Source organism: Clytia hemisphaerica, unplaced genomic scaffold (assembly GCF_902728285.1).
Source record: "Clytia hemisphaerica strain Z4C2 unplaced genomic scaffold, Clytia hemisphaerica genome assembly, whole genome shotgun sequence".
NCBI classification, from domain to species: domain Eukaryota; kingdom Metazoa; phylum Cnidaria; class Hydrozoa; order Leptothecata; family Clytiidae; genus Clytia; species Clytia hemisphaerica.
The window spans coordinates 1,310,017-1,336,632 of record NW_027104101.1 but is presented as its reverse complement, the minus strand read 5'-3'; the positions used below and the strand labels follow the sequence as shown (position 1 = coordinate 1,336,632).

The window sequence follows — 26,616 nt, the reverse complement described above, 5'->3', positions numbered from 1 at the left end:
TTTTGACCATTATTACTTATTTCGTGATTGACCATTTTCATTATAAGAAATAGGGTGGTTTTGAGTCCACAAAGCCTTAAAATATTCTTAACTTGTTCCTAACATTTTGGCCAGCGAAGCGTGTATACTCATTATCAATACCCCCTCGCTCTATTATTACACTCTTTTTCTTTTATAAGAACAATGCTGGGCCTGTAATTACTCAATTTCAAGCAGTTTTAGGGGTCAAAGTATCAAAAATTAGGTTAAAAGGATAAAATACCTCATCATTAACACCCTATAATTAAGAACATGATAAGAAACAATTTATAGCTCAAAGCGCCAAAAAAAAATAAGAACAGCAGAGCCTCAGCAAAATTTTACTGATTCTTATAAAAGAAAAGAGTGTACTCCGTCATCGAAGTAAACATAAAAGATACCATTATATCCATAATACCAGTATTATTTAGTTGTTTTCTCGTTCCTTTCATTTTATCCTTTTATTCCTTTAATTACTTGAATTCTGATTATGAGGACTTTATTTGTGATCATAATTTGTATTCATAAGATCTTTGATGAGAGTTTATGTTTGTGTATTTTATCGCGTTTTGTGAAATGTTTTTTGATAACGCCCCTGTCGCAGCTCAGGTTGTTTAAACGGCCAGTCAAGGCGATATTTGAAAGAATTCTATGGTTTTGCATGGGGTGTACAAGGTGTGGCTCTTCTCTGAAATTTGAGTGGAGTTTTTAAAATTTATTGTTATCTTATTAGCTTGAGAGAAACGTTTTGGAGATTTAAGAGAAGCGAAACGTTTAAAAGTTTTAATGATGGCAATTAAAAAGTCTGTCCAGATATAATTGGCAGTGGAAACAAGAATGCCTGTAACCAGGGATATGTTATAGCGGAGCTGGATGAAGGACGAGAATTCCTTAGCGGATTGCTTCTTTGTCTTTTCTATTGTAAACTGTTCATAATAGAAATCCATCTCTGTCCCCTTGAGTGTTCTGTTTTTATAAGAAAAATGAAGCAGAGAAAAATGAAGCAGACAAAGTATTCATGCAGTACGTTTGCACATATTTTGCTATGATGTTCCCGCTTTTCATCAGAATAGTATTTGTAGAAGATACCCCAAAAGCTTCCTTGTAAATGAAATCTATCTTTATCAGCGTGTGTTATAAATTTGAGAAGCTTTCATGATTTCTCTTTAAAAATTTCGGATGTAAATATTTTGACAAATATTGTTTCAATTGACTTGAAATTTTTTCCATAATCAGACATACCGACTTGCTATCTGAAAATATCAGTTAGAAAGTGAGGCACCCCGCGGTGTAGCGCGGTATTTCAAATGAAAAAGTACTATTTATAATCTTAGAGAAGAAACTTCTTATAACTTTACTAATGAAAACAATGTTTTTCATTTTTCTAAATTGTCATTCACCATGTTTTACAGATCCTCTTGATAATTAAAAGTTTTTAATCGTGAACGATAAATGCAGCAGCAGAATCATTAGCTAAGAGGAAATCCAAATTTCACGAGTTTGTAATTAAAAAAGTTAAATTTCATATCAAATTTTAATGTCAGGGACAGAGATAGAACAAGGCTTTTTTAAATGTGCGTTATCCAGCTCCGCTATAACATATCCCTGCTGTAACTTTTGATAGTCAAATACAATTATGGAATTTTTTTTTGCTTGTTTTAGAGAATCAAAAGCGCTATATTTGAATGTATTTTTGGTTGAAAAATTCGCGATTTTTAGCGGTTAACTTTGCGATTGCAAAAATTGAGCTTTTTTTCTACTTATGCGGATCCACTTATGCTATAACGCTCATTTTTACACCTGCGAATATCTACTTATTATTTGAGTTTGAGTCAGACGGTATTTCTTTTGGTTTTGTACCCGAGTACACGAATGTGGGGGGTTTTCATCAAAGGAAAAAGAATATAGAAAAGTTTTCATGATTTATAGCATCGCGCCATAACAAAGGTTTTTCAATTAAAATAATGATTTTTTCTTTTAGAAATATAATAAAATGTGATGAAAAATGAGCGATTTAGAGGCGAGGATACAAAATCTAAAACCTCTGGCAATAAACCCCGATAAATGCACTGTAGATCTGTCACTGTACGAGCAAATCAATCAAAATTCAAATGAGTTCCAAGATCGACAGGCAAAACAATTCAATCTGGGAAATGGCTTAAATTTTGGGACCCCTATCAGTGCAGCTGAATACCTACTAAAGCGCGAATATGGGGAAACATTCCTTTTCGAAGAGGACTCTTCTAAAGCAATATTCATACCCCCGGAATTTATATCAAGTCAATACCTCAAAGCTGGCGATTCAAGTGTAACAGGAATGTTGGATTATAATGTCAAAACAACCCTCACCAAAACAAAAGAAAATCTCCTGAAGACTTTGCCAGATTTTTGGTTTACAAAGGAGTTTGATGCTTTCATGAGGAGCAATCAACAACAGAATCAACAATCTACCAGCACAGGTAATTCCCAGAGTCACGATATTGGTCAAACAGCTTTTGACAAGTGGAGATTCAATGCCAAAATCATGCACCTGGTGATCGAGTTTTCAGGAGAAAGTAACCTGAGCCTTCCAGCAAATACCCTTGAAAACAAAGACAAATTTATCGAGGGGTGTTTGGCAACACTTAAAACATTGTCATCACGTCCAACAAGACCAGAAGGACAACAAGAATTGCAAGATGTTCTTAAAAGTAACAAAGGGAGCACCAAGCAAAACTTGGTAAAAATTCTCCAAGGTAAAAAAGGGAACACCAAGAAAAACATTATCAAACTCTACAATGAAAATCCCTCAACAAACAAAATGGCAAAAGCAGTTTTAGAGATGGAGTTATCAGACATTGGTGAACAATCGGAACATTCATTTTTTGAGCAACTTTCCTCAAAAGCAGCAACAAAGATTCTGGAAAATGCAGTCGTGTTGAGTTCAGTCAACTTCCTGACAGATTTAAACAACAAACGTCACCAAGAATTCGATTTTGTCATCATCTTTTGGCAACGCAAATTGATCATTGGGGTGGAGATCAAACGCCAGCTGACAGCAGATACGAACGCGTTTAAACAGCTTGGCAAGTATCACAAGCAATTCGAGGAAATATTAGGTGACCAGTTAGGTGATGGTTGGACTTTCTTCCCGACAATATACGTTCAAAATGACAACGGTTTTAGCGAAACTCAACATTTCATCAACAGAAATTCTGATATTCCAGCCTGGTTATCAAACATCATAAGTGGGTTCCCAATAGCACCATACCAAATACCGTTTATCCATCCCCTGGAAATCCTAGAACAGCTGAAAAAGGTATTTACATAATATGACTTTGAGCCGAATCAGTACCGCAGAATTGCTAAACTTTCTCATCTCCGAGGAAACTTTCTTATTTTCACTTCACAACGGAAAAAGCCTCTGGGTAGTACAAAAGTAGCTTCAACATATTAGGCAATCAGTCTTAGATCCGTTGTGTGTTGTTTACGCTCGCATGTTTACGCAACAAAATTTTTTTTTGCTGGCAAGCACGTAAAAAACAGCGGAAGGTTCCCGGGAATGCACCTGCAATATTTTCCATAGAATGAGAAAATTATATTATAGTTATATATATGATAGTTAAAGCTATCTTTCAAGGGAGAATTTAAACGAGAATCTTTTATATATAGTAGGAGGGCAAAGCCTTAGGAGTTAGGACCCAATTAAACCCAAAAACCCAAAACCACTTTAACTAATCGAAAGCTCGAGAAAATTAACGTCAAAATTAAGTTTTGACGTCATTTCCGGTCAATTTACTCGATTGGTATGAGTGGTTTCGGGGTTTATTAACTTTTAAATTTCGTGAAATTTCAGGGTTCGAGGGGTTTTGCCTGTGACGTCAGTTTTTGAGTCAAAAAAAGATTCCTAGGCCATTAGCAGAAAACCCCCCTCGCAAAAACTCTTTCAATACTTTATTCTTTGAAATGGACCAGGTTTGGTTGCGTCGTATAAAAGATGTCACGGGTTCTAAGGTTTTGCCTCTTACTAAAGTATGTGGATACTTTAGTTTTGAGCATTTTGAAGAAGAACAATAAAATTTTTCTACTGGTTTAAAATCGTGATATCAGGGTATTTAGAAAATTTAAATCTTGCTGTTTTCAAATCCGTCTTCAGATTTTTCGTACCTTTAAAAAAATAAAAAGTTACAGGACTGTGGAGTTGGTCATTTTTTGCCGTTAAAGGCCAACTTCAAAGGACTATAACTTTTTATCCAAGAAAGATACGCAAAATCTGAACACAGTTCTTTTCCTATTTCTGTTATTTCTGAAATTTCTGAAACAAAGATATTATTCACGAGAGGAACAAGGATTTTTTTCATTTACGATGATTTGTAATTAAGCTTTTCCTCTCATCCCTAGATAAGTAAATATCTAAAACCTAATGACAAGGCAAATTAAAAGTAGAAGAATGTGCATTTTCTGATATAACATACATGTATAATACGATTGAAATCAGTTTTTACGTTCCCTTTTTTGTCAGGTGATTCAACTTATTGTTTTCACAATTCATGTATCAAAAAAGAACCTCCCAGCACCGATCATCTCATCCAATTGGGTAGACTACATACAGAATGTCATGGACTCCCTATACACAGTGGATAATGTCATCTTTTACTCAACGCAACAGTTGCCTATCCTGTCCTCTGAAGATACGAAGTACAAGAAACTTTTCATAAATGGTGGCTGGGGGACAGGTAAATCATTTTTGATGATGGAGAAAGCAAAGTTGTTGAGGAAAGATGCGACGTACAAAGGGAAAATATTGTATGTTATAAGGTACCGTTTTGCAAGACTCGCAAACTTCAAACCGTTGATCTATTATCAGTTGAAATCAGAATTGCCGCCAGATATCCACGTCATTGCAGTATGTATACTTACTCTGTTTTAGTTACTTTATTTTTAGGTTATTTAAAATTTAAGGGCTCTGACGTTAGTGAAGTTATGACTTTCGATAGGTAAGAAATATTACAATTTCTCCCTGATCTAAAATTGGTCTTTTGTTCTCACTCCATTTTTTCATACTTCATAAAAACATTCATGATTCATGTGCTCTTAGGTTCCAAATAAACGGGGGGGAGGGGGGGGTCCAAAAAGTTTCGAAATTTCAATAAACAGGGGGGGGGCTAATTGCCGGGGATGGAAATTTTACTTCTGAAAACCCAAAAATAAGGTAAATTAGGCTAAAATCAGACTTTTAGAGCAAAATATGGGGGGCTTTCTTTGACAGCTGAAAACATTCTTAACAAGCTACATACTGAATGGACCTACCTGAGGATTGATGTAATAAGACAATTGAGAAATGACAACAATAGTATAAAAATGCAGAATAACACAAGAACAACTCGAGAAATTCAAGAAATCTGGCGATTCTCGGCTGTTCTGGCAATTTTTAGAAAGTTCCTGTACCAAAATCAGTTTCATTGAAAATTGAATCATGCTTAATCGTGGACATTCTTATAAATAATGTTTTTGTTTGAAAAAAACGAAGACATAAAACAAAAAAGTCCAATGAAAATCAGCAAAAACGGAAATTTCCGGCTTTTTTGACCGGAAAAACCTTTTTCTCTAAAATCGAACTCTGTCATGTTTTGAGCATTGCAAATACGCATCCTCTGCAAAAAATCAGAAAAAAACTATGGATGAAAATTCGAGAAAATGTCAGAAAACCGGTTTTTCCGGCATATTTCTGGCATTTTTGGCCAGAAAAAAATGTATTTCGAAAATCGGGCTCTGTAACATTTAAGGTATTGTCATTTTGCATCAGTGTGCAAAATTTCATAAAAAAATATAAAGTACAGCTGAAATTTAAGAAATACTGTTTTTGCGGCGAAAATAGGTTGTTCCGGCGATTTTTAAATAGTTTCGGCTTCAAAAGTCAATTTTATTAAAAATTGTAACTGAAACATGCTTGATGGTGGGCATTGCTATTAATAATGTTTTTGAATGAAAAAACAACCAATTATAAGGAAAAAGTCCAATGAAAATCCAGAAAAAGGCGATTTCCGGCATAATACGCATCTTTGAGCAAAAAATCAGAAAAAAACTAAGGATGAAAATTCGAGAAAATGTCAGAAAACCGGTTTTTCCGGTATATTTCCGACATTTTCAGCCGGAAAAAAATGTTTTTCGAAAATCGAGCTCCGTCACATTTTAGGTATTATCATTTTGCATCAGTGTGAAAAATTTCATAAAAAAATATAAAGTACAGCTCGAAAAATTCAAGAAATACTGTCTTTCCAGCGAAAATAGGTTGTTCCGGAGATTTTTAAATAGTTCCAGCTTCAAAATTCAATTTTATTGAAAATTGAAACATGCTTGATGGTGGGCATTGCTATTAATAATGTTTTTGAATGAAAAAACAACCATTTAAAAGGAAAAAGCCCAATGAAAACCCAGAAAACGGCGATTTCAGGCATATTTCAGACATTTTCCGCCGGAAAAAATTTTTTCTCAAAAATCGGACTCGGCCATGTTTTGGGCATTGTTAATACCCATCTTTGTGCAAAAAATCAGAAAAAACTAATGATAAAATCTCGAGAAAATGCCAAAAAAACAGTATTTCCGGCTTTTTCGGCCGGAAAAAAATGTTTCTCGAAAATCGGGCTCCGTCACATTTAAGGTATTATCACTTTGCATCAGTGTGCAAAATTTCATAAAAAAATATAAAGTACAGCTCGAGAAAATCAAGAAATACCGTTTATCCGGCGAAAATGGGCTGCTCCGGTGATTTTTAGAAACTTCCGGCTTCAAAACTCAGTTCTATTGACGATTGAACCATGCTTCATGGTGGGCATTGCTATTAGTAATGTTTTTGAGTGAAAAAACAACGAAATATAAGGAAAAAGTCCGATGAAAATCAGCAAAAATGGCGATTTCCGGCATATTTCCGGCATTTTCGACCGGAAAAGATTTTTTCTCAAAAATCGGACCCGGCCAAGTTTTTGGCATTGCTAATACGCATCTTTTTGCAAAAAATCAGAAAAAACTAATGATGAAATCTTGAGAAAATGTCAAAAAAACGGTTTTTCCGGCATATTTCCGGCATTTTCGGCCAGAAATTAATCTTTTTCGAAAATCGGGCTCCGTCACATTTTGGACATTACCATTTTGCATCATTGTGCCAAAAATAAAAAAAACAACTAATGAGCCAATCCTGAGAAAAGCTGGTAACAGACGAACGAACGAACGAACGAACGAACGAACGAACGAACGAACGAACGAACGAACGAACGAACGAACGAACGAACGAACGAACGAACGAACGAACGAACGAACGAACGAACGAACGAACGAACGAACGAACGAACGAACGAACGAACGAACGAACGAACGAACGAGGGTTAATTTATAGGACCTCCACCGGGGCACCCGGAGGTAGGTCCAAAAACTAATAATAAATGGAGGGGGTCTTAATAAGGTCCGGGGAGAGGGGTTGGGAAATTTTCCAAAAATTAACAAGCGGGTATGGGCGTTTATTTGGAACCTAAGAGTATCAAATTGGAAGATTTTTCAGAAAAATAACAAATGGTGCATTTATTTGTGGATTAAATGTGAAGAAAGTCATTAAAATTTTCAAATAAGCAGTTTTTGTAAAATTAGCCTCCGTCTCGGAAGAGGACTGGGCCCTAATTTGCGGACGTTTTCGCAGTTTCACTTTCGTTTTCGGCTATCAGACAGCGTTTTCAAGCAGAAAGCAGAGGAAATCTGTGAAATTATGGCAGGGAATGCTAACCTATTTTTTCCAGTGTTTCTCAAGATTGGAGCAAGATTATTGTTCTAGAAAGTTCATAAAGGCCTAATAGTTTCAGATTAGTATGATTTCATCAGAAAAAACATTTACACCAAAGCTCCTTATTGATATGTGAAGGCTACCAAAAATAGCAATGTCCTCCATCAGAACAACTTTAATATAAGGGACAAGGACAGTCAAGAAGTCTACTTTGTTGGAAATTTGCAAAAAATACTTAGAGAAAATGGTACTATGGAGCAGTTGAGAGGGTTGATTAAAATAGAACTCAAAGCACACAATAAAGTATACAATATATTTGTCCAGAAAGAACTGGCATGTTGTTTGCTTTGTTTTGGTGTTTAAAAATATGTACTTATCAGTCCTCAAAAAATACAAATTCGAATATAATGAGGGCAATGAGTCTGGTTAAATGTTACTATATTTACAAGAAAAGATTACTGAAAAAATACTACTGTATGTACTACTGATGAACTAAACTCAAAAACTAAAACTTTACCATAAATTTACATTACGACAATTTAAAAATCTATCTTTAATAGCAACAAAGAAAAAAACATGGCTCAAAGTTTTAAACTTAGAGCTAGTCAGAGCTTCAATCCACAGATTCAGTAGGTATAAAGCTTTCAAAATTTGAAAACAGACACTGCATTGGTGTTACTACAAGACATACTATCCACACGGTTTTTTCGATTCATGAAAAAAATAAAGTATTTATCAAACAAGGTTCTCTTTTTTTTTGGTAATCAATTCCAACAAACAACAATCAATATAACAGTTTTTTGAAAACCATCCCACAGTGTAAACATTATCAACCAACTAAACCCACACCGCCAAAATTGTAAAAATGAGTCAATATAATTTCTATCAACAATTTCTCGTAAAATGTTTTTTTCCAACATTCTGATACCAATCATGGCTGGAGGCATCATGTGTAGAGTGACTGTGTGGCATTTCATTGCTTTTAATGATCACAATACCAAACATCAACCAAACAAAACTGACGCCAAGCCAAATCTGGCGATTAAAAATTTCCATGAAAATTATAATCGAAACTTATCTCGTAAAATGCTTTTTTCAACATTCTGGAGGTGTTCAAAGTTTGAGGTATCATATGTAGAGCCAAGCAATCCATGAAAAGCCATTTGCTATCCCATTTGCCATGAGATATATGAGTCAACAAATCAAACAAAAACCAACAAATCATGTCACTTCACTTTCATGTCACATCATCAGATCATGTTTATATGGGGTATCAGAAAGCCAATCCACAAGAAGAGCCATCTTCCTTTATTATGGAGTGTTCCAAAACTATTGGTAGGTTATTTGGAAGTACAGAAACCCACACAGTTTGTTTTATTTTGAAGATTTAACTTGAAAACAAACTGCATCTTTCCAGCAGAAACTCATGTTTCAACCTGCTACATTACATTGGTCAGTCGGGTCTGCTACTAACATGTAATAGTTTTATTATAGCCGAGCTTGAGAATCCATAGGTAGAACTTGTAACATGTATTATGTGTATAATTATGTCAGTCGACTTGAATCATGATACATTACTCACATTTCACTGGATGCATTTTGGCTGAGAAATTATCCGCAAAATCTTCTGACCGCGTTCTGAGACGGAGGCTAATAAAGACGTCTTGATTTTACTAAGGTCTTTTCAAAGTTCATGGTATTATATTTGGAATTAAATTTAAATTATTTTTGACTGATTTTATCAAAAAAGGAGATTAAAAGGCATTTTTAGTTTGCTAATAATCTTATCTTAATATCGAAGGCTAATCTTCAAATAGAAAAATCGATTTCTTTCTATAGTCAGAGCCCTTAAGGAACTAAGACAAAGACTAAGACATCACCTAGACTATAGAAAAACCGTATACATATTTAGTATTATTTTAAATATCAAATTAGTATATGTAATCACATGATGACGAGTACAATTCGAGAATAATTGCACAAGTGATTTTTTTGTTATTAATTTTCCGAGTCCGAAAGGACGAGGAAAATTCGAAACAAAAAAATCACGAGTGGAATTTTCGAATTGTACGAGTTATTATGTGATTACGAGCTAATCGCACAATAGGTTTCACTACTTTTTCCCAGTTAGGAAAGTAAATTACAGAAATTACACTAAAAGTTTTAAATTTTTCTCTTATTTCTATGTTTTTCTTTAACTGTTGTTTATAGATTTTTTTTCTCACAAAATGAATTTCGAATGCAATTAAAACGTTCGATGAAAAGAAAATGTATAATACTCTTAATCGCACGATGAGTTATTTTTTCTTATTTGGCGCTCCTTCAAAGAGAGCAATTAATCGTTAATCGCATCCTGTAGAGAGCAATTAATCGTTAATCACACTCTTCGATGCGGCGCCGATGTTTACAAAATTGATTCTAATGTTTTTTCTTACTATTTTTTTTCATCGAACGTTTTAATTGCATTCGAAATTCATTTTGTGAGAAAGAAAATCTATAAACAACAATAAAAGAAAAACAAAAGAGAAATAATATGAATTGTAATTTGCTTTCCTAGCGGGGAAAAAGTAGTAAAACTCATTGTGCGATTAGCTCGTAATCACATAATAACTCGTACAATTCGAAAATTGCACTCGTGATTTTTTTGTTTCGAATTTTCCTCGTCCTTCCGGACTCGGAAAATTAATAACAAAAAAATCACTCTTGCAATTATTCTCGAATTGCACTCGTTATCATGTGATTACATATACAAATTAGGTCCTTGGCATCCTTTTCTTTTAATAAGAGTCTGTGAAGCTTGAATGAGGTGCGACTGTTTACTTGTTCGTAATATTGAAATTTAAATGATCTTAAATGTCCTTAAAATGTTCTTGATATTTTAACTTATTCACTTAAAGACTTAGAAGAGGCTTAAAAATAGTATTTCCTGACCCATCTCTAAACTCCTAGGCTGGTATTTTTCATTGTTTTTCATTTGTTCTCTAAGTTTTACTTGCCATATTATTGAGCCTCATGTTCTTATAAAAGAAAGGTTATAATAAAAAGATATCTTTAAGCACCTTTTTTGTTTTCAGGTTAACAATTTCAAATCCGATAACATAGACTATAAAGAGTACAAGGCGGTGTTCGTGGATGAATGGGGAGTTGTATTGTATAGTGATTTACCATTCTCGAATGCCGGATACTTATGGATTGCACAACGTCCAATGCATTTTCTCGATTCTAACATTTCCAGCTTAAGAGGCGACGGCTTCAAAATACTTAACTTGAGAACCAATCTACGAAACTCGAAAGAAATCGTCAATATGTCCAAAGTAATAAATGAGAAAAAGTCTGCAGCAACATTATCATATGGTATAGCGGATCCCCAACAAATTTTCCCAAAAGGACCGTCTCCAACACACGTGAGTACAATAAATGATGCTATCATTTTAGAACGTAAAAAGTCGAACTTAGAAGGACTTTTGATCATAATAAGTAGCTTTGATAAAAATAGAGATATCGACCCTAAAAGTAACGGAGAGGTCAAATATTTTGATGAATTTTCAGGCAAGGAAAATCCCTATGAGTTCTTAAGTAATAAAGGGAAAGGAAACATTTTGGTACTTAACGATGACAAGTTAGAAGTAATTGATGGGTTTGAATGGACAACCATAATTATTGATTCACATCTCGTATTTGATAATAACATGTCCATGAGATGTACAACAACTCTTTACATTGTCGGAGACAAAAATGAAGATGAAGATGATTACGATGAGAAAGACGGGTTCCCAAAACATGAAGTTTTCAAATTGATTGAAATCACTGGAGATGAAGAGCATGATGGTTTACTTTATCGGTTCAAATTATACACAAGAAACTTCTTTATATTTCCGACAAATGCGAGAAAGATTTTACCTCTTTTCAAACAGTGCATACAAAGCATAAACAATATTTCAATGAAGGACGCAACAGAACATGAGAAGGCTTATTGTTTGTTGAAGTTATCAGAGATTATAATAAGTTTTAAACGTGATTATTTTAGTAATGAAGATGAAAATACTTTCAAAAAAGATGATCCCGAAATTTTGGCATTATTAGAAAGAATCAGAAGTTTGTCTTCACAGGACCATATGGACTTAAAATTGGAAGATTGCCGCGAATACATAATACAGTTAAAAACTTTTAGGTCAATATTTGACATTGAAGGTAAATTTGATGGTCTATTATCAGAAATGGAAAATATTTTAAATAGTTGAATAACTAAAACATTAGGCTGTCTCATTTAATATACATACAGGGGGTGAACAACCCTTTCAAGTCAAAAATTATTCTTGACATTGTGTCAAAGATACCCCTTGGAAAGTCGGTAAATTTGTGAAAAAAAACCTTGAAGAAATTCTTCTTCATGCCCTAAAGTGAGGGTTGGCGAACTAAAATCAGTCGCTTACCACGTCGAAGTTTTAGATAGCTTTTAGCCCTCTGGAAATCTTTCTCGGGCTACCCCCGAAAAATTATCTTCCACCCCTGTATCGACATAAAATGGGATGGCCTTTCTTCTTTTAATTTTTATTTTTCCTTTTAGGTGTATCCGTGTTCAGTACACGTTTTTTTAAAGCTTTATAAGAAAGAACAAAATGCTTCAATGGCCAAAATATTAAGACCAAGTTAAAAGCATTTTAAGTCTTTGCGAACTCACCCGATTTCTTACCAAAAGTAACAATAATACTCACAGAATGGTAAAAATAAGAATATGTTAAGAATACTTTTGTTGTTAGGCTTAAAACTCAAATAGTTAAGAACATCTGAAGACTTCAAAGATTTTGTATGTTCTTATAAAGAAACCCTCTTATTTTATCCTTTTTTAAGTATTGTAGTGAAACGTCCTAAGAAATCAGGGGTTTTAGATTCCTCAAAGCCTTAAAATGTTCTCAACTTGTTCTTAATATTTTGGCCATGTGTAGACCACCTAAGGTTAGGATTTAGGCGCTGGGGAATATCTTTTGAACTTTCGTAATTATCTAAGTGTATCTGTAAATTTAACAAGTACACCACCTAAGGTTAGGATTTAGGCGCTGGGGAATATCTTTTGAACTTTCGTATCAAAGTCTATCTGTAAATTTAACAAGAACAAGTCGTCAATTTTATATACATATCGTAATCACATACCATACTAAGACTGATGTTCATTTGTCAGACTTTATACTATAACATTTTACATACACATGTAACATAAAATCATAAAAGGGGTGGGAAAAGGATTTTTTTTTGCATTTTCAGGGTGAGGGGATTTGACAACCGGGAAGTCTAAAATTTCTGGGGGTAACTTACCAGAAGGAAACTATGTAATGTAACATTTAACTTTTTTGTAATCAGTTTTTAATTAATTTCAATATATACACCACTATATAGCTAAAAACCATACCTATCTTTCATTAAGCCATCCCAACATTGAGAAATCCGACGATGCTATATATCTTATGCCAATAATGTGCTAATGCCACCGACTCCTAACATTTAAATCACTGACCCCCAATGTCATGGTTATATGTAGTTGGTGTCTTGAGAAAAGTCAGCTAAAAAGGCCCTTCTTTAGAACAAAAGGGACTTTTCTTTTTTTTGCAAAAGCTGAAAATATTTTAAAAAATCAAGAAAAACGGGGGAGGAGGAGGGGTGGAAAATATTCAAAAATCAAGAAGATTGTGACAGATTAGGGAGGATTTTTTTTGAAACCTAAGAGTAAAAAGTGCTGTACTAAAAGTAAAATCTGTGAAAAAGGCATAGAAGATGAGAAATAAATAAAATAACGTACCTGTAATTGTGTCCAGCTCAATGTCTCCAAATCCATGACCCAAATATCATCCAATGAGCGATTAGGTAACGGCAACCCACCAATCAAAATCACTTTCTTCTGATATTCGACACACACGTGTGAATGTCTCGGCTCAGGATAAATCATAGAGTCTAGTGTACCATCTTTTGAAGTACATCTCAATTTTTCCCATATTTTTGTGTCGTAATTAAAACTGTGTAAGTATCGAAACCCAAAAATACGATACGAAGTAGCCCCGCCTAAAACGTAGAACCGATTATCTTTAGATATAGAGGCGTGTCGATAGCGAGGCTCTGGGATTGTATCCCGATGAATTGAGCAAAAATTATGAGCAGTCCAAAACATGTTATGTAGACAAAACGAATGCAAATCGTTTTCAAATTCAAGTCCAAGTGTGCCTGCAAAAACGTACAGTTTCCCGGCCGGTGAAATAGTAATACTTTGTCCGTATTTCGGATTCGGTGCCGCATTCCGTATTTCCGTGCACCCACATTGTTTGACCTTGGTCTCGTTTTCATCACGACCTTGAATTATAGCTTGATCCTTGGCTAGTTTGGTCAAGTTAAACCATTTGTAAGAACGTAAACAATACAGTGATAAATGATTACTGTTCTGTTCTGCGAATGGGTAGCCGGTGCCCCCAAAAGTGATGATTTTTTGGTCCCAATACGTCATTGATATAGAAGCACCAGATAATGGCGACCCGTTTTCTTTGTCCGGTAAAATGGTCCATACGTTAGAAGAGGTGTTATATCTGAACAATAAATACATTTTTAAACTAAGTAATCAATGACTGGAAATAAGTTACATGGAAATTAGCGTTCTTATACAGCATGGTTTACGCATGCCTCATTTTTCCCATAAGGCAAGCTAAAGGTCATCTCCTCTGTTGCGTCTCAATTCCCAGGGGGCAGTGGCACTCAAGGTAAATGACCTACCGTACGTGCGGCCCTACTCCAAGCTCTTTTGAAAATGTGTCCCCCTTTACGCGATTTTAACTATTTGAAATTCGAAACATGTACAAGTTTTTTTATAAGAACATTCAAAATTTTTGAAGCCTACGGATGTTTTTACCTTTTTGAGTTTTAATTCTAAAAATGTTCTTAACATGTTCTTATTTTTACTATTTTGTGAATATTTTTGCCCATTTTCCTAAAAAATTGCATGTTTTAGGGTCTGCAAAGCCTTAAAATATTCTTAACTTGTTCTTAACATTTTGGCCATCCAAAATCATTGTGTTCTTATATAGTTTGTTCTTACAAAAAAACATGTAGCTCCCTTCAGGAAAATATAACTACCTCCATAATTGATTGTATATTGAATGCGAATCTTTCGGATTGTAACCACCAAAAACATATAAGAAATTTTCGTTATCAGAACATATACAATGTCCACTTCGCCCTTCAGGCCATGCTTGTTCTTCCGCTTCTTTAGAGATTTCTGTGAAGTTCATGTTTATCATACTGTGAGTGAGAATAAAAGAAGAACATGCTTGTTTATGAGAACAGTATCATGAAAACATTAGGCTGAAATTTAGCCAAAACCTTGGAAAAAATCTAGACAATCTAAAGCTTCAATTCGATTTGAATATTGAAAATAGTTTTGAGCTACTTTCATCAAAAACTTTTGGTTCGAACCATTATGTTTCTTATAATAAAAAACGTGTAGAGACGTTATGAACACCAAACCGATTAGGCATGCTCCCAAACACTTACTTGCCTATCAAAAAGAAGAAAAGTGAAGGTCTCAAAACGACTGGTCTGAGAGAGGGAACCAATTCTTACTGTTCTTACTCTTGGACTAATATATACGTTAGGTTGCATAACAAAAGCTTTGTGGCTTTATGAATTTGTGGAGTCATTTCTTAACTTTGGAGTTTTTCTCTGTTCTTTTCAACTGAACTTTGAAACTTTGCATCTCAAACAATGCAGAGATATTATCTAATCTAAGGAAGATTACTGTAAAATTTTATTTTGTGGAACCTATTCAAAGTTAAGAGTGAGGTATTCAGTCCACAATGTTAGGAACGGATACAAAAACTTGTACAAGGCAAAGATTTACTATATTTCCTATGAAAGGAAAAACAGGCACTGGATATCCACCGACAAGCTGCCCCCCTGGAAATACGTGCGAAAACCCCAAAAAGGTATATTATCTAACAGAAACTCTTACTATCAAAAATATCTAGCGAAATTTGAGACTAACAAACAATAAAGTGTCAGTAAGATTTTGAGCGAAGTAGTTTCAAAACATTCAAAAGGATTTGGGAAGGCAGTATATACTTTTTATAAGAACCAGTAAATTTTGGCTCCAAGGCTTACAATGTTCTTAATACACTTAGTTTCTTTACTTTAAAAACTTGATTGGTTTGAAAATTGGTTTTATATGTTAAAATCAGTTAAAATCAATACGGTTCTTAATCTGTTCTGAGGTTTTCAGCCTCGTGTTTTTTATAAAGTTGTTCTTATGATAAAAGAAAGTGTACGAAAAAAGTAATAAAAATAGCCATATAGAATGTTCTTATAAACAAAACGTGAAGTTTGTAGCTTAATGCCCGCCCTAAAAAATAATTGTAACCCGAAAGTTTCAATTCAAATTTTCCAACATTTTTAACCAAGAATAGTCAACAGCTAAAATTGACCAAGACATGTGAAAGAAACTTAAGGAGTGAGTATTTATACAACGAGTACTAGAACCGCCAAAAAACACCAATCAACTTTGCAGCCTATAAACAACGAATCCAGGTAATTGAAATTAATTAACTAAATTTCACTTAATGACCAACCTGATGACAGACCTTAACTGAGCAATTTTGTATTCCCTTTGGTCCATTATTTGTAATTGACTGTAATTGGCTCAAGAGGTACTGTGTTTGAATCTCCTTCAAACGCTGCAAAACCTTCAAATTTGTGACCAAACAGTTGTAAATATGGGTTTTTGCAAGGTTTTTTCAAAGCCCCGAAGAGGCTACACCCGAAACTCCCGAATGGGAAATTAAGATAGTTATTTCCTAGATCCAGAACCTTTACCCGTGTATTTTTCAAACAAAATTTCAAAATTCGGGGCAAACTTAAGGATTCACTTTTTCTTGCTTGAAAAAGGTTGAAAATTCCTCCCTAGTAGCAAATACGGGGGACTTTAAACTCAATGTCCACTATAGCCTTTAAAATGTTCTTAGCTTTGTTAAAATATCGGACATCAAAACCTTACGTTCTTAATAGTATGTTCTTATAAAAAAAGAGTATAATTTTAATATCATACCTTGATTCTTGAAAAGAATCCAAAACAGTCACTTTTCTTTCATTTGGCATTTTTCCCTCCTCCTCTCTGTCTATTTGCATGAATCCATACAAAATTATTCAACAACGCGATGGTTTCCGATATAGAGTTGGAATCAACTTTGAGATTTTTTCATCTACTTTTTGTCAAACGTCTCCATGGTAAAAATCAATCTGTCTTCTCTAAAACGATAAACATGGCAATAATATAAACAAATAAAAATATGTTAAAAGGATAACCAGATGGTTTGAGATATTTAGATTATAGAAATCTTCTGTGGTCCTTAGTAAAACCTCAAAATATTTTTGCGTAACAATTTTCCAAAATCGAGATATCAAAATTTGTAAATTTTTTGAAAATGGGTTCTTACACGGTTCTTACGCTGAAATTCTATTGTTTTCATCCTAGATGAAAAACTTGTAACTTAAAAATCTCGATCTTAGAAAATAGTTAGGCAGAAATATTTTGAGATTTTGTTCAAGACAATACGAGAAGGATAAAAAGGCCCTCACATGCCAAACAGTACAAATCCTCTGATTACCCCTTTAAAAACTTCACACATCCAAAGCTCTATAAACAAAACAACATCGATTCAATTTTCGTCGGTTTAAACGTCATTTTTAATAAATTCTCAATGCAGTGTCTTCTTATTTGTATCACAGACCTCTAAAAACAGCAGGTAGACATGCATCCGTTAATGGATGCAAGCCACTCAAAAGAGCAGCTATTATTGGCCCAGCGCTAGCGATAGGACCTTTCATTAGCACTTTTCCGTCCGTCCGTGTATCTGTCTGTCCGTTTTGGTAGAAACGGCGCTTAAAATAAGTAACACATTTTTTAATTTTGCCGTCTGGAGAGGGAAAAGCTTGCTAAAGTCGGATACTGGCACTGACCTTTATATAACCCTGGACCAAACAATATCTGCCATCTTTGATTGGAGTTTTTTTAGAATTGGTACCCAAGGAGAAGCCATTGCAATGCTAAAAATTAACGTCTAACGCCGCTACATCGTCAAAAGAATTTGAGGAAAAGTAGACCTAGCGCTCTCGATGCATTTAGGGTACCAATTTTCAAAAAACTCCGATCAAAGATTTTGTTTGGCTGGGATAGAGAAGCTTTGTCCAGGGTATATAAAGGTCAGTGGATACTGCACTGGCTATAAAAGATATATTTCCTGATTCCGCTCTCCTTCAAAACAATTTTCAAAACAAAACAAGATGGCGGTCGAAGCGAGGAGATCGATTCATACTTTCTTGAACATTTTCTTTGCTTTAGTGGTCAAGAGACTTTCAAACCAAAGAAATTTTGTAATTATTTTTCTTTATAAACCTTTTTCAACATTCTGCCATATCTTATAGTCTTTGCTCAAGTTTTCATAAAGTTTTATGAGTGAAAATTCTACCTTATAAAATCATTTTCATTTTTAGTTTCTTGTTTTCAAAAAGACTTTATAAATTTTTAGGAAATAATGGCTTCTGATATAGAAATAAATAAACTGAAATGCAGCTGATGTGTAAAATTGAATAAGATTGGAACTTTTTTCTTGATGCTACATAAGAAAACAGTGACTTCTGGATCTGTCGCTGTTCAGGCTGTTAACAAAAAACAACGATAGTCAGTGGTGGGACGTGGTATGATTTTCAAACTCAACACATAATTAGTAAACTGATTCTGGAATTTGGTAATGGACACTAAAATGGAGCCCATGTGTAAATTGGAACAAGATTGGAACTTTTTCCATGATGCTACGCATGAAAATGGTTATTTCTGGATCTGTCTCGTTTGACGATTGGTGGCTTGATTTTCTTGATTTGTCAAACTCGACACAGAATTATTTCAAATAAGCTGATTATGGAATCATGTTAATGGAGACTGAAATGCAGCTCATGTGTAAATTTGAACAAGATTGGGACTTTTTTCATGATTCTACACGTATATTAAATAAAATGGTCATTTCTGGATCTGTCGCATTAAACGATCGGTGGCTTGATTTTCCTAACTCGACTCACATAATTATTTAAAGTATAAACTGATTCTGGAATCTGTTAATGGACACTAAAATGCAGCTCATGGGTAAATTTGAACTAGATTGAAACATTTTTCATGGTTAGTACAATGCATGAACATTGAAAATGGTCATTTCTGGATGTCACATTTAAAACTGTTAACTCACATTAAATCACATGAATTTTATTAGCCTTGATATGCAGACCGTAAACTACCGTGAGATTGGGTAACTTGCATCAGTGGAGGCTAACATGCATAGCCCTCAAATGAAAGACCTGTCTGGTCATTAAAAATGAAAATTAAATCAAAACAAAAATGGTAGACTAGAGCTGCGAGCCGAGCTGCGTAGTTGTATTTTAATGACCAGCCAGGTCTTTCATTTGTGGGCTATGCATGTTAGCCTCCACTGATGCAAGTTACCCAATCTCACGGTATTTCATCGTCTAGTTTTTTAAAGGTTATTTTTCTGGTTTACGGTCTGGTCCAACTAACATGCCTGCAGGGATATTTCTCCCTGAATATGTGAGTGCACCCTAATTGGTTAAAAAGCGCCCACTCACTATATATTCGCGGGTTTTTTTAAATATTTTTCTATGGGCGCGCATAATTTATTACAAAATTAAATCAAAACAAAAATGGTAGAGTAGAGCTGCAAGCGGAGCTGCGTAGTTGTATTTTAATGACCAGCCAGGTCTTTCATTTGAGGGCTATGCATGTTATGTTAGCCTCCACTGATGCAAGTTACCCAATCTCACAGTACCTGAGAGTATTCAACCGGGTGAACCTGTGCCTGTAGACCCGTTTGGTAGGAGACCATTCAATAAAATTTCAAGCGTCTAACCAATGAGAAGTACAGCGGTGATTTAGGAAAAATTTTCCCTGTCTTCACTTTGATCCATGTCAACAGGGTCATACATTTGCTGTTTTGCACGCTCGTTTTCAACACGTTACTTTTCGCTGGGCCTTCAAGCCAACAGGCTTCTTGTCTTTTATGTCAAATGGTCTATGCGATCGCAAGAAAAACATTTTGTAGATCAACATCAGGGGACGGGTGACGAGTTTACAAAGGCCAATTCTTTTCGTAAAATGGTTGATACACTTGTGACTTCGAAAACACAGGTGAAGAATCGATCTCATAAAAAATCAGATGATTTGAAATCTTTAGCCGGTAGATTTCTTCCTTGATCCTGAGCAAACCGGCAAATCTTTTTGACTTAATCTTTTCCAGAGTCGAGAAATGGGTTCTTACAGAGTTTATGTTAGAATTCTATTCTTGAATTGCTAAAAGTTAAAAATTTGAGACTTAAATATCTCGACTCTGGAAAAGAGTTTTAGATGTTTTACTCTGGAATATGGGGGGGGGCTACAACAAGCAAAAGATCTCAAACCACCTGATTATCTCCGTAAACAAAGAAAACGAGCCCTAATAAACGCTATATCAGTCTTCCCGCAAGTCGTCCACACTGCTGCAGGTTGATAGGTGTACACACGTTTCATTTATAAGAACACTCAAAATTTTTGAAGCCTTCGAATGTTCTTAACTTTAAGAGATTTAAGCTTGAAAATGTTCTTAATGTATTTATTTTTCTTAACTTGTTCTTAACATTTTGACCACCGAAGCCTTATGTTCTTATATACCTTGAGGGAAGAAATTTTCGCGAGAAGTTAAGAAGTTAGAAATTAAATTCCGTGAAACTTTTGAAATCGGCTCATTCGCGAAATTTGCCATTTTGAAACTCTGATTCGCCAAATTAAATTCCACGATTCAGAAATTTCAAAAGAATTTTTTTTACAGAGAAAATGTTTTTCATATCTTTCATCGATTTCAAGACGTATCTCAGTCACATCATGGACATATAAAAAAGACTTTTATATGTCCATGGTCACATTAACAAACTTCAAATATGAATGTTTCTATGATAAGTCATGATTAAACTTCATCGCCGTCTTCTTCCTCCAAAAAATCAAATTTCGCGGAATTTAATTTCGCGATTTGGCCATTTTGGTGTGTTTCGCAGAATTTAATTTCGCGATTTACGCCATGATGCAAAAATCAGTGATGTTAGCCCTATTAGTTTTCCTTTTTAAGTAATCATTATAACGGATTCTTACACGGTTCTTATACGGTTCTTATGTTAGAATTATATTGTTAATGGTTAAATCAAACATTTGATAGTTTGTTCTTATATAGGTTGAGTTTATAAAAAGAAAAAGAGTAAACCTCTGGACTCAGATTCAAAATCTAGCTTAAATGCACAATAAAAATGGGTAAAAACTCTCTTTTTTTCTTACCTATAATCTTCACCAAAAACACTCAAAATGACGAACGTATAATTTTCCCGGGGGGAAGGCATAAAAAGGACTTTTAAACTAACAATAAATTGGGCAAAATAGCGATTATTCGAATGAAAATTTGATATTACACGCTTTTTTTTTTATAAGAATAGTGTACTTTGACTGAGGGTCAAGTATTCTTAAGAAATTGCCAAAATTGAGGGTGAAATATTCTTAACGTATTCTTATTAACAGGGACCACAAGAAATTGAGAACCCTAGAGAAGGAATCTTTGATATTTTTCATTTACTAGTTTAGGGTAGCATTATTTTGTAGCATTTGTTTATCTTTCATCCATGTTTATTTTCACATGAAACGTAACACACACGAAAGAAAGTACAATATCTCTTTTGTTAAATTATCTGTGTCACTTTTGTTTTACCATTTTCTGAAAATGACAGTCTTATTCTTATCAATTGACTAAAACTCACCCTGGAGGGTATTCTTAGGGTATTCTTACGATTTTGCCAATTTTCACCCTAATATTCTTATAAAAGGTATTCTTATAAAAAAAAAGCGTGTATTTCCTTAATAACAAGTAGTATATAAACAAAATGTATGTTAAAAAAAGTTGAAATTTATCATTATTTATATTCTTCTTATTTACAGATAAGCAGTTAACCCTACACGTGACACAATGAAATCAATACAATCTCAAAAAAATAATAAATATATAAAATGATAAAGTCAAATTTAGTGTTTCAATAAAAATTAGAGAAAATTTAAAATTTTGAAAGAAAAATAAGGCTAAAAATATCATAAAATTTCTTAAAATAAAGTCATATCGCATTTACGGTGTATCTAACTAAAAACAAGATTATAAAAATCAACATAAAGCTAAAAAATAAAACAAAGTAAAATCCATGAGTTATAAAACGTTTACGTATGCTAAAGCAAATCGTCGGCACCATAACCTTACTTAACTTTTTACTACGCGGTTAATTCGAAATGGTCCTACTACCTAGTCATTATAACTATTGTTATAAAGGCGATTGTAATGTGGTATCTTGAAAAGCGTTCCCAGGGTGAAAGGATCACTTAAACAGGCAGAGAATCACAAATGATAATCCAATTAAGTGAATTATATACAAAAGAAATATCATCTCATCAAAGATAAGAGAAAAACAACGTTGTCCAATTGACATATCAAACTCGCACATTAATGGGTTGTTATTGAAATCATAAGACCACGAAATAGAAAATCCTCCTTAATGGCAAGTTAATGAGATGAAGTTCTTTAATTAAGTCTCTGATTAGAAAATTTGATTATACCTAGTGACATCTCATTTAATATGTAAAGATCTCCTGTCAACTATAACGCTATTTCCATCCTGAGTTTGGAAATCAAAAATCCCAGGGAATCCTCAAATCAAGCAGCTATGACGTCAATCTTATCATCAATGAAACCAATGAAGTGTCTGGGAATCTTCAATTTGATCAAGGTCTCTTTAGTCAGTTGGTTATTGTCTCTTAACTGTTGAACGACCTTCATCCAGGCCATACGCGTAAGTGTTGGTACTTGAAGCCACAACTGATGTAGGTCACTGACTCTGTTTCCTTTGGTTGTCAAACCACCGTGAATGTACATGCAACCGTATGAAGTGACTGCGGACGAGTGGAATTGTACCGGGTACGGAAATGTACGCTAGAAAAAGATCAGAAGAGAATAGTAAGATATAATTTAAGAGATCAAAATGTCCAAATACAGAGACTGCCGTGATGATGCTTTAAGGTTCAAAATATGAAAGATTTTGCTTCTTAAATTGAAGCCTTTGGACGTCCTTAACTTTTCTAGCTTAAGGCCTAAAAATGTTCTTAACATGTTCTTATTTGCACCTTTTTGTGAGTATTTTTATCCATTTTCTTTTGTAATCGGAGGTTTTCAGAGTCGACCAAGCCTTTAAAATCGTTCTCAATTTTTTCTTGATATTTTGGCCATCCAAGTCATTGTTCTCATAAAAAACGTGTAGAAAGATGGAAGAAGAAATGAAGCCTTAAAATCTAATAGAGACACTTACGTTCTTGTGTTGCTTCCATTCTTTGGTGTTGACATTAAACGACCAAAAATCATCCAACATTCCTTCTACTGCATTGTAACCACCACACATGTAGATCTTATTCTTGTATGATACACAGGTATGAGCTTTACGTCCTACAGGTAGCTGTCTGCTCTCTCCAGGTGTGGTCGGGCTACTACCTTTGTTTGATTGACATGCCTCTTGCTCCCATTTTCGAGTTTGAAGATTGAATGACGTGAGTTGATCGAAATTAAATGTCTCGTTGAGTAATGCACCACCAAGGACGTACAGGCGGTTATCAATCGAGGCTAGTTCATGTCGGTATCGAGGCTGAGGCGCATTTCGCGTATGCTCAAAACAAAATTCATACTCTGTCCAACGAAATGTCTTTAAAGAAAAACTATGAAGTTCCTTTGTAAATTCCTCGCCTTGAGTTCCAGAGTGGATATAGATTTTCTGATGTGCAGTAGCCATACCCTGCCCGTATTTCGGAACTGGTTGCCTATCATAAAACTTCTGACATCCGCACTGCTTTGTTTTTATAAAGTCTTTCGGGTGTTTGGCGAAATCCTGTCGATTGGCTAAACTTGAAGTGTCTGTTAAGTTGAACCAACGTTTCATTTTCAAACTGTACATAAAAAGTTCGTTAGAGTTGGTCTTGGCGAACGGGTAGCCAGTCCCACCAAACACGAATAGGTTACTACCTAACATGACCATAGAAGAAGAGGCGCAGGACTTGGGAGCCAACCCGTCATCGTCAGGCAGCAGACTCCATTTTTCGGTTGTCGTATTAAACCTCCATAACTCGTTAAAAGTCTTAAAAGCTGGATTAAAACCACCAAAAATGTATATACAATTATCATCGGCACACATGCGGTGGCCACTTCGGGGCCGAGGTGTACATGGTCCACTGACCATAGGGACCTTCCTTAAATTGTGACATTCAGCAAACATATCTCGTGACGACTCTTCTGTGGTTAGATTTTCGTCTTCTTCATTCAACGTTGAGATTGACTGTCCTTTAGTAGAATGGAAAATGGAGCCACCATAGTTGATGAGCGCTTTCCTGAGATATGAAGGTAGAAACGATGTTTTCATAGCTTTGTTGAAAAAAAAATTTTGTTCAATTCCACTGTTGGCTATTTGTTATGATTTTTTTGTGTGTGCTGGTTCTATTGTTTCTATTATTTGATTTATTCAACAAGATATAGTTGTCTTGTACTGTTAATTTTATTATTGATTTTAAACGTTTTGTACACTGGTGAATGAAAGAAAGAAGGGGATTATGATTATCAGGTTATATATAACAATAATATGATATGAACGTATAACTGTTAGATTAACAAAGTTAACAGTTTATAGTCGGTCAAACTCAAAATATCAAAACAGTAAATCAATAATATATAACAAAGTTCAAGCCCAGGAATTTGTCTGTAATTTTTTTAAGAACATTATAAGAAGCTACAGTCATTTAACGTTCGGATATTGAAAGCTCCAGACAAATTGTTGAAACCGGAATCTGTATTGTCAAGAAAATTCCATATTTGAATTTTCCCCCTTCAGAGTCTTAACTTATTCTCAATATTATGTATTCTCTAAGATGTTCTAACATCAGCTTATGTTCTTATAGAAGTTCAAACATAGGACCTCCTTCCAACATTTTTCTGTTTCTAAGAGCACAGTTTAAAAACGGAATGATTGATTTAAAAAACTCGAGCTTAGTCTAAGTCTTAAGTAAATTCTATTCGACAAAGGCTGCTTTATGTGGACAATTAAAACTAGTTTTTTTTTTCTTGTGTTTCTGGACATTTTTCACCTGTAAAAATTATAACAGTGCAATTGACGCTCTACTGTATTTCGAATTGCAAAGAAATGAGGTGATGAAGTCCTAAACGATTTAAATCTATTCAAATTTCTGAAAATCAAACAGAGTGCAGCAAAAGAAGTGGAATCAAGAAAGTGGCAGGCCCGGCTTCCCCACTAATAAGCAAATGAGATTTTTTTCTCAAATTCCTAGCAATATTATCCCACTTTGAGTCTTCAGGAGACAAAATCGAGCAAAAATCTGTTTAAGGTCGAAATTTGAGTGTTTGTGTACGATAGGTCGAAGCTTTGATTTAGAGAATAAAGTTAATTTTCAAATTTTTTAAGTCATTGTCCTAAACCTAAACTAAAATCCAAACTTTTATTTTAAAAAACGGGAGACAATTCTTATAAAATTCTTTCTTTAAAGATTTCCAATATGGAATATATGTTAAAAAAAAACTAAACATCGTCAAACAAAAAAACAGAAACAGTAGTAGAAACATTGTTGACTCAAAATGTACAAACTAATATTGAAACACGATTATCTAAATATTTGTCGAGTCAATCTCTATATAGAAAATATGTGATTACAAAAGACCTCCTTTTTCAAAGGGTCTACCTTTTAAAATGAATATTATCGTAATAGGGGGTCATTAAAGAGGTACAACCAGTTTATTGAAGTCTTAATAGCTATTAAAAGGGCTTAAAACCTGTGAAGTCAAGTCTAATTTCATGATATTCATTACGTAATGTTTTCTACGGTAATACCCCAGTTTTAGCCTGTAGTAGCAAATTTATACTAGACAAAAATTGTATAAAATTTGCCACTACACGTTTTTTTTTTATAAGGAACCTTAACTTTGCTCTGAGCCTGGAGTTCCTTATTTTTACAGAGAATTTCAGTCTCAAAGTTCATTATCGAGTTCCTTACTACATAGGAAATTTTGAACTTTTTGCCCCTTGAAAGATCAAAATTTGGTCAAATAAGTCCAAATAAGGTACATTATTTTCAAATCCACTTATTCTCAGCCTGAGCAGTTCCTTAACAATTCCTTATTTTTTGAACCATTTTCAGCCTCGACTTCCTTATAAACGTGTTCCTTATAAAAAAAAAAACGTGTACTGTCAAAAAAAACGGGGTCTTTCCGAAAACATTACGTCATGAATATCATTTTATACCTTTATAATAAAGGTTTAAAAAAAAACTATTAAAACCAGGGACTGTTGGGCATTGCAGGGCATTATTGTATTTCACTATCTTTATAAGTCAGGATTTCGAGACCAAAAGTTACTTAGAAAATTAAAAACAAAAGTATTCTCACAAAAATGCTGAAACAACATTTTTAAGGAAAGATCGAAAGCAAGCTTCTAAACATTTTGACATTCTAATATAAAAAAAGTGTATTGATTTCTTAAGTTTCAAATGCATTCCTTGAAAATTCCAATCGAGGATGACAAAATTAGCAGATAGAATTTTAAAAATCAAACACCAAAAATAGTACAAGATGCGAAATTCCAAAAAGACAATACTTATATTAGAAAAATCTTATACACGTTTTTTTTTGTAAGAACATGCAAAATTTTGGAAG

General features: G+C 34.2%; 2 protein-coding genes across 7 annotated transcripts in view; one reads left to right on the top strand and one right to left on the bottom strand.

Moving 5' to 3' along the window:
• LOC136813049 (kelch domain-containing protein 10-like) overlaps positions 1–26,616 on the bottom strand; it is a 128,030-nt gene that overhangs the window by 88,195 nt on the left and 13,219 nt on the right. For 2 of the 6 annotated variants that reach the window (XM_067069564.1, XM_067069566.1), the window contains exons 3-5: positions 16,845–17,044; positions 14,882–15,046; positions 13,563–14,337 (exon numbers count right to left, since the gene is read on the bottom strand). In XM_067069564.1, the coding sequence (XP_066925665.1) occupies positions 13,563–14,337; positions 14,882–15,046; positions 16,845–16,924 (1,020 nt within the window). In that variant the 5' untranslated portion in view covers positions 16,925–17,044. Of the gene's footprint in view, positions 1–13,562; positions 14,338–14,881; positions 15,047–16,844; positions 17,045–22,121; positions 22,849–23,221; positions 24,288–26,616 lie in introns of those variants that run through there. The other 4 variants (XM_067069567.1, XM_067069565.1, XM_067069568.1 and 1 more) reach the window with 2 other exon arrangements.
• LOC136813046 (uncharacterized) lies at positions 1,979–12,556 on the top strand. The gene is made up of 3 exons (XM_067069560.1): positions 1,979–3,316; positions 4,520–4,903; positions 10,843–12,556. The coding sequence occupies exons 1-3, from the start codon at positions 2,024–2,026 to the stop codon at positions 12,007–12,009; spliced, it is 2,844 nt and encodes a 947-aa protein (XP_066925661.1). The 5' UTR covers positions 1,979–2,023; the 3' UTR covers positions 12,010–12,556.

Coding starts and splice junctions, on each gene's coding strand:
- LOC136813046 (XM_067069560.1), top strand. CDS start 2,024: ATGAGCGATTTAGAGGCGAGGATACAAAATCTAAAACCTCTGGCAATA. Junction 3,317..4,519: donor TCCTAGAACAGCTGAAAAAG/GTATTTACATAA, acceptor CTTTTTTGTCAG/GTGATTCAACTTATTGTTTT. Junction 4,904..10,842: donor CAGATATCCACGTCATTGCA/GTATGTATACTT, acceptor TTTTGTTTTCAG/GTTAACAATTTCAAATCCGA.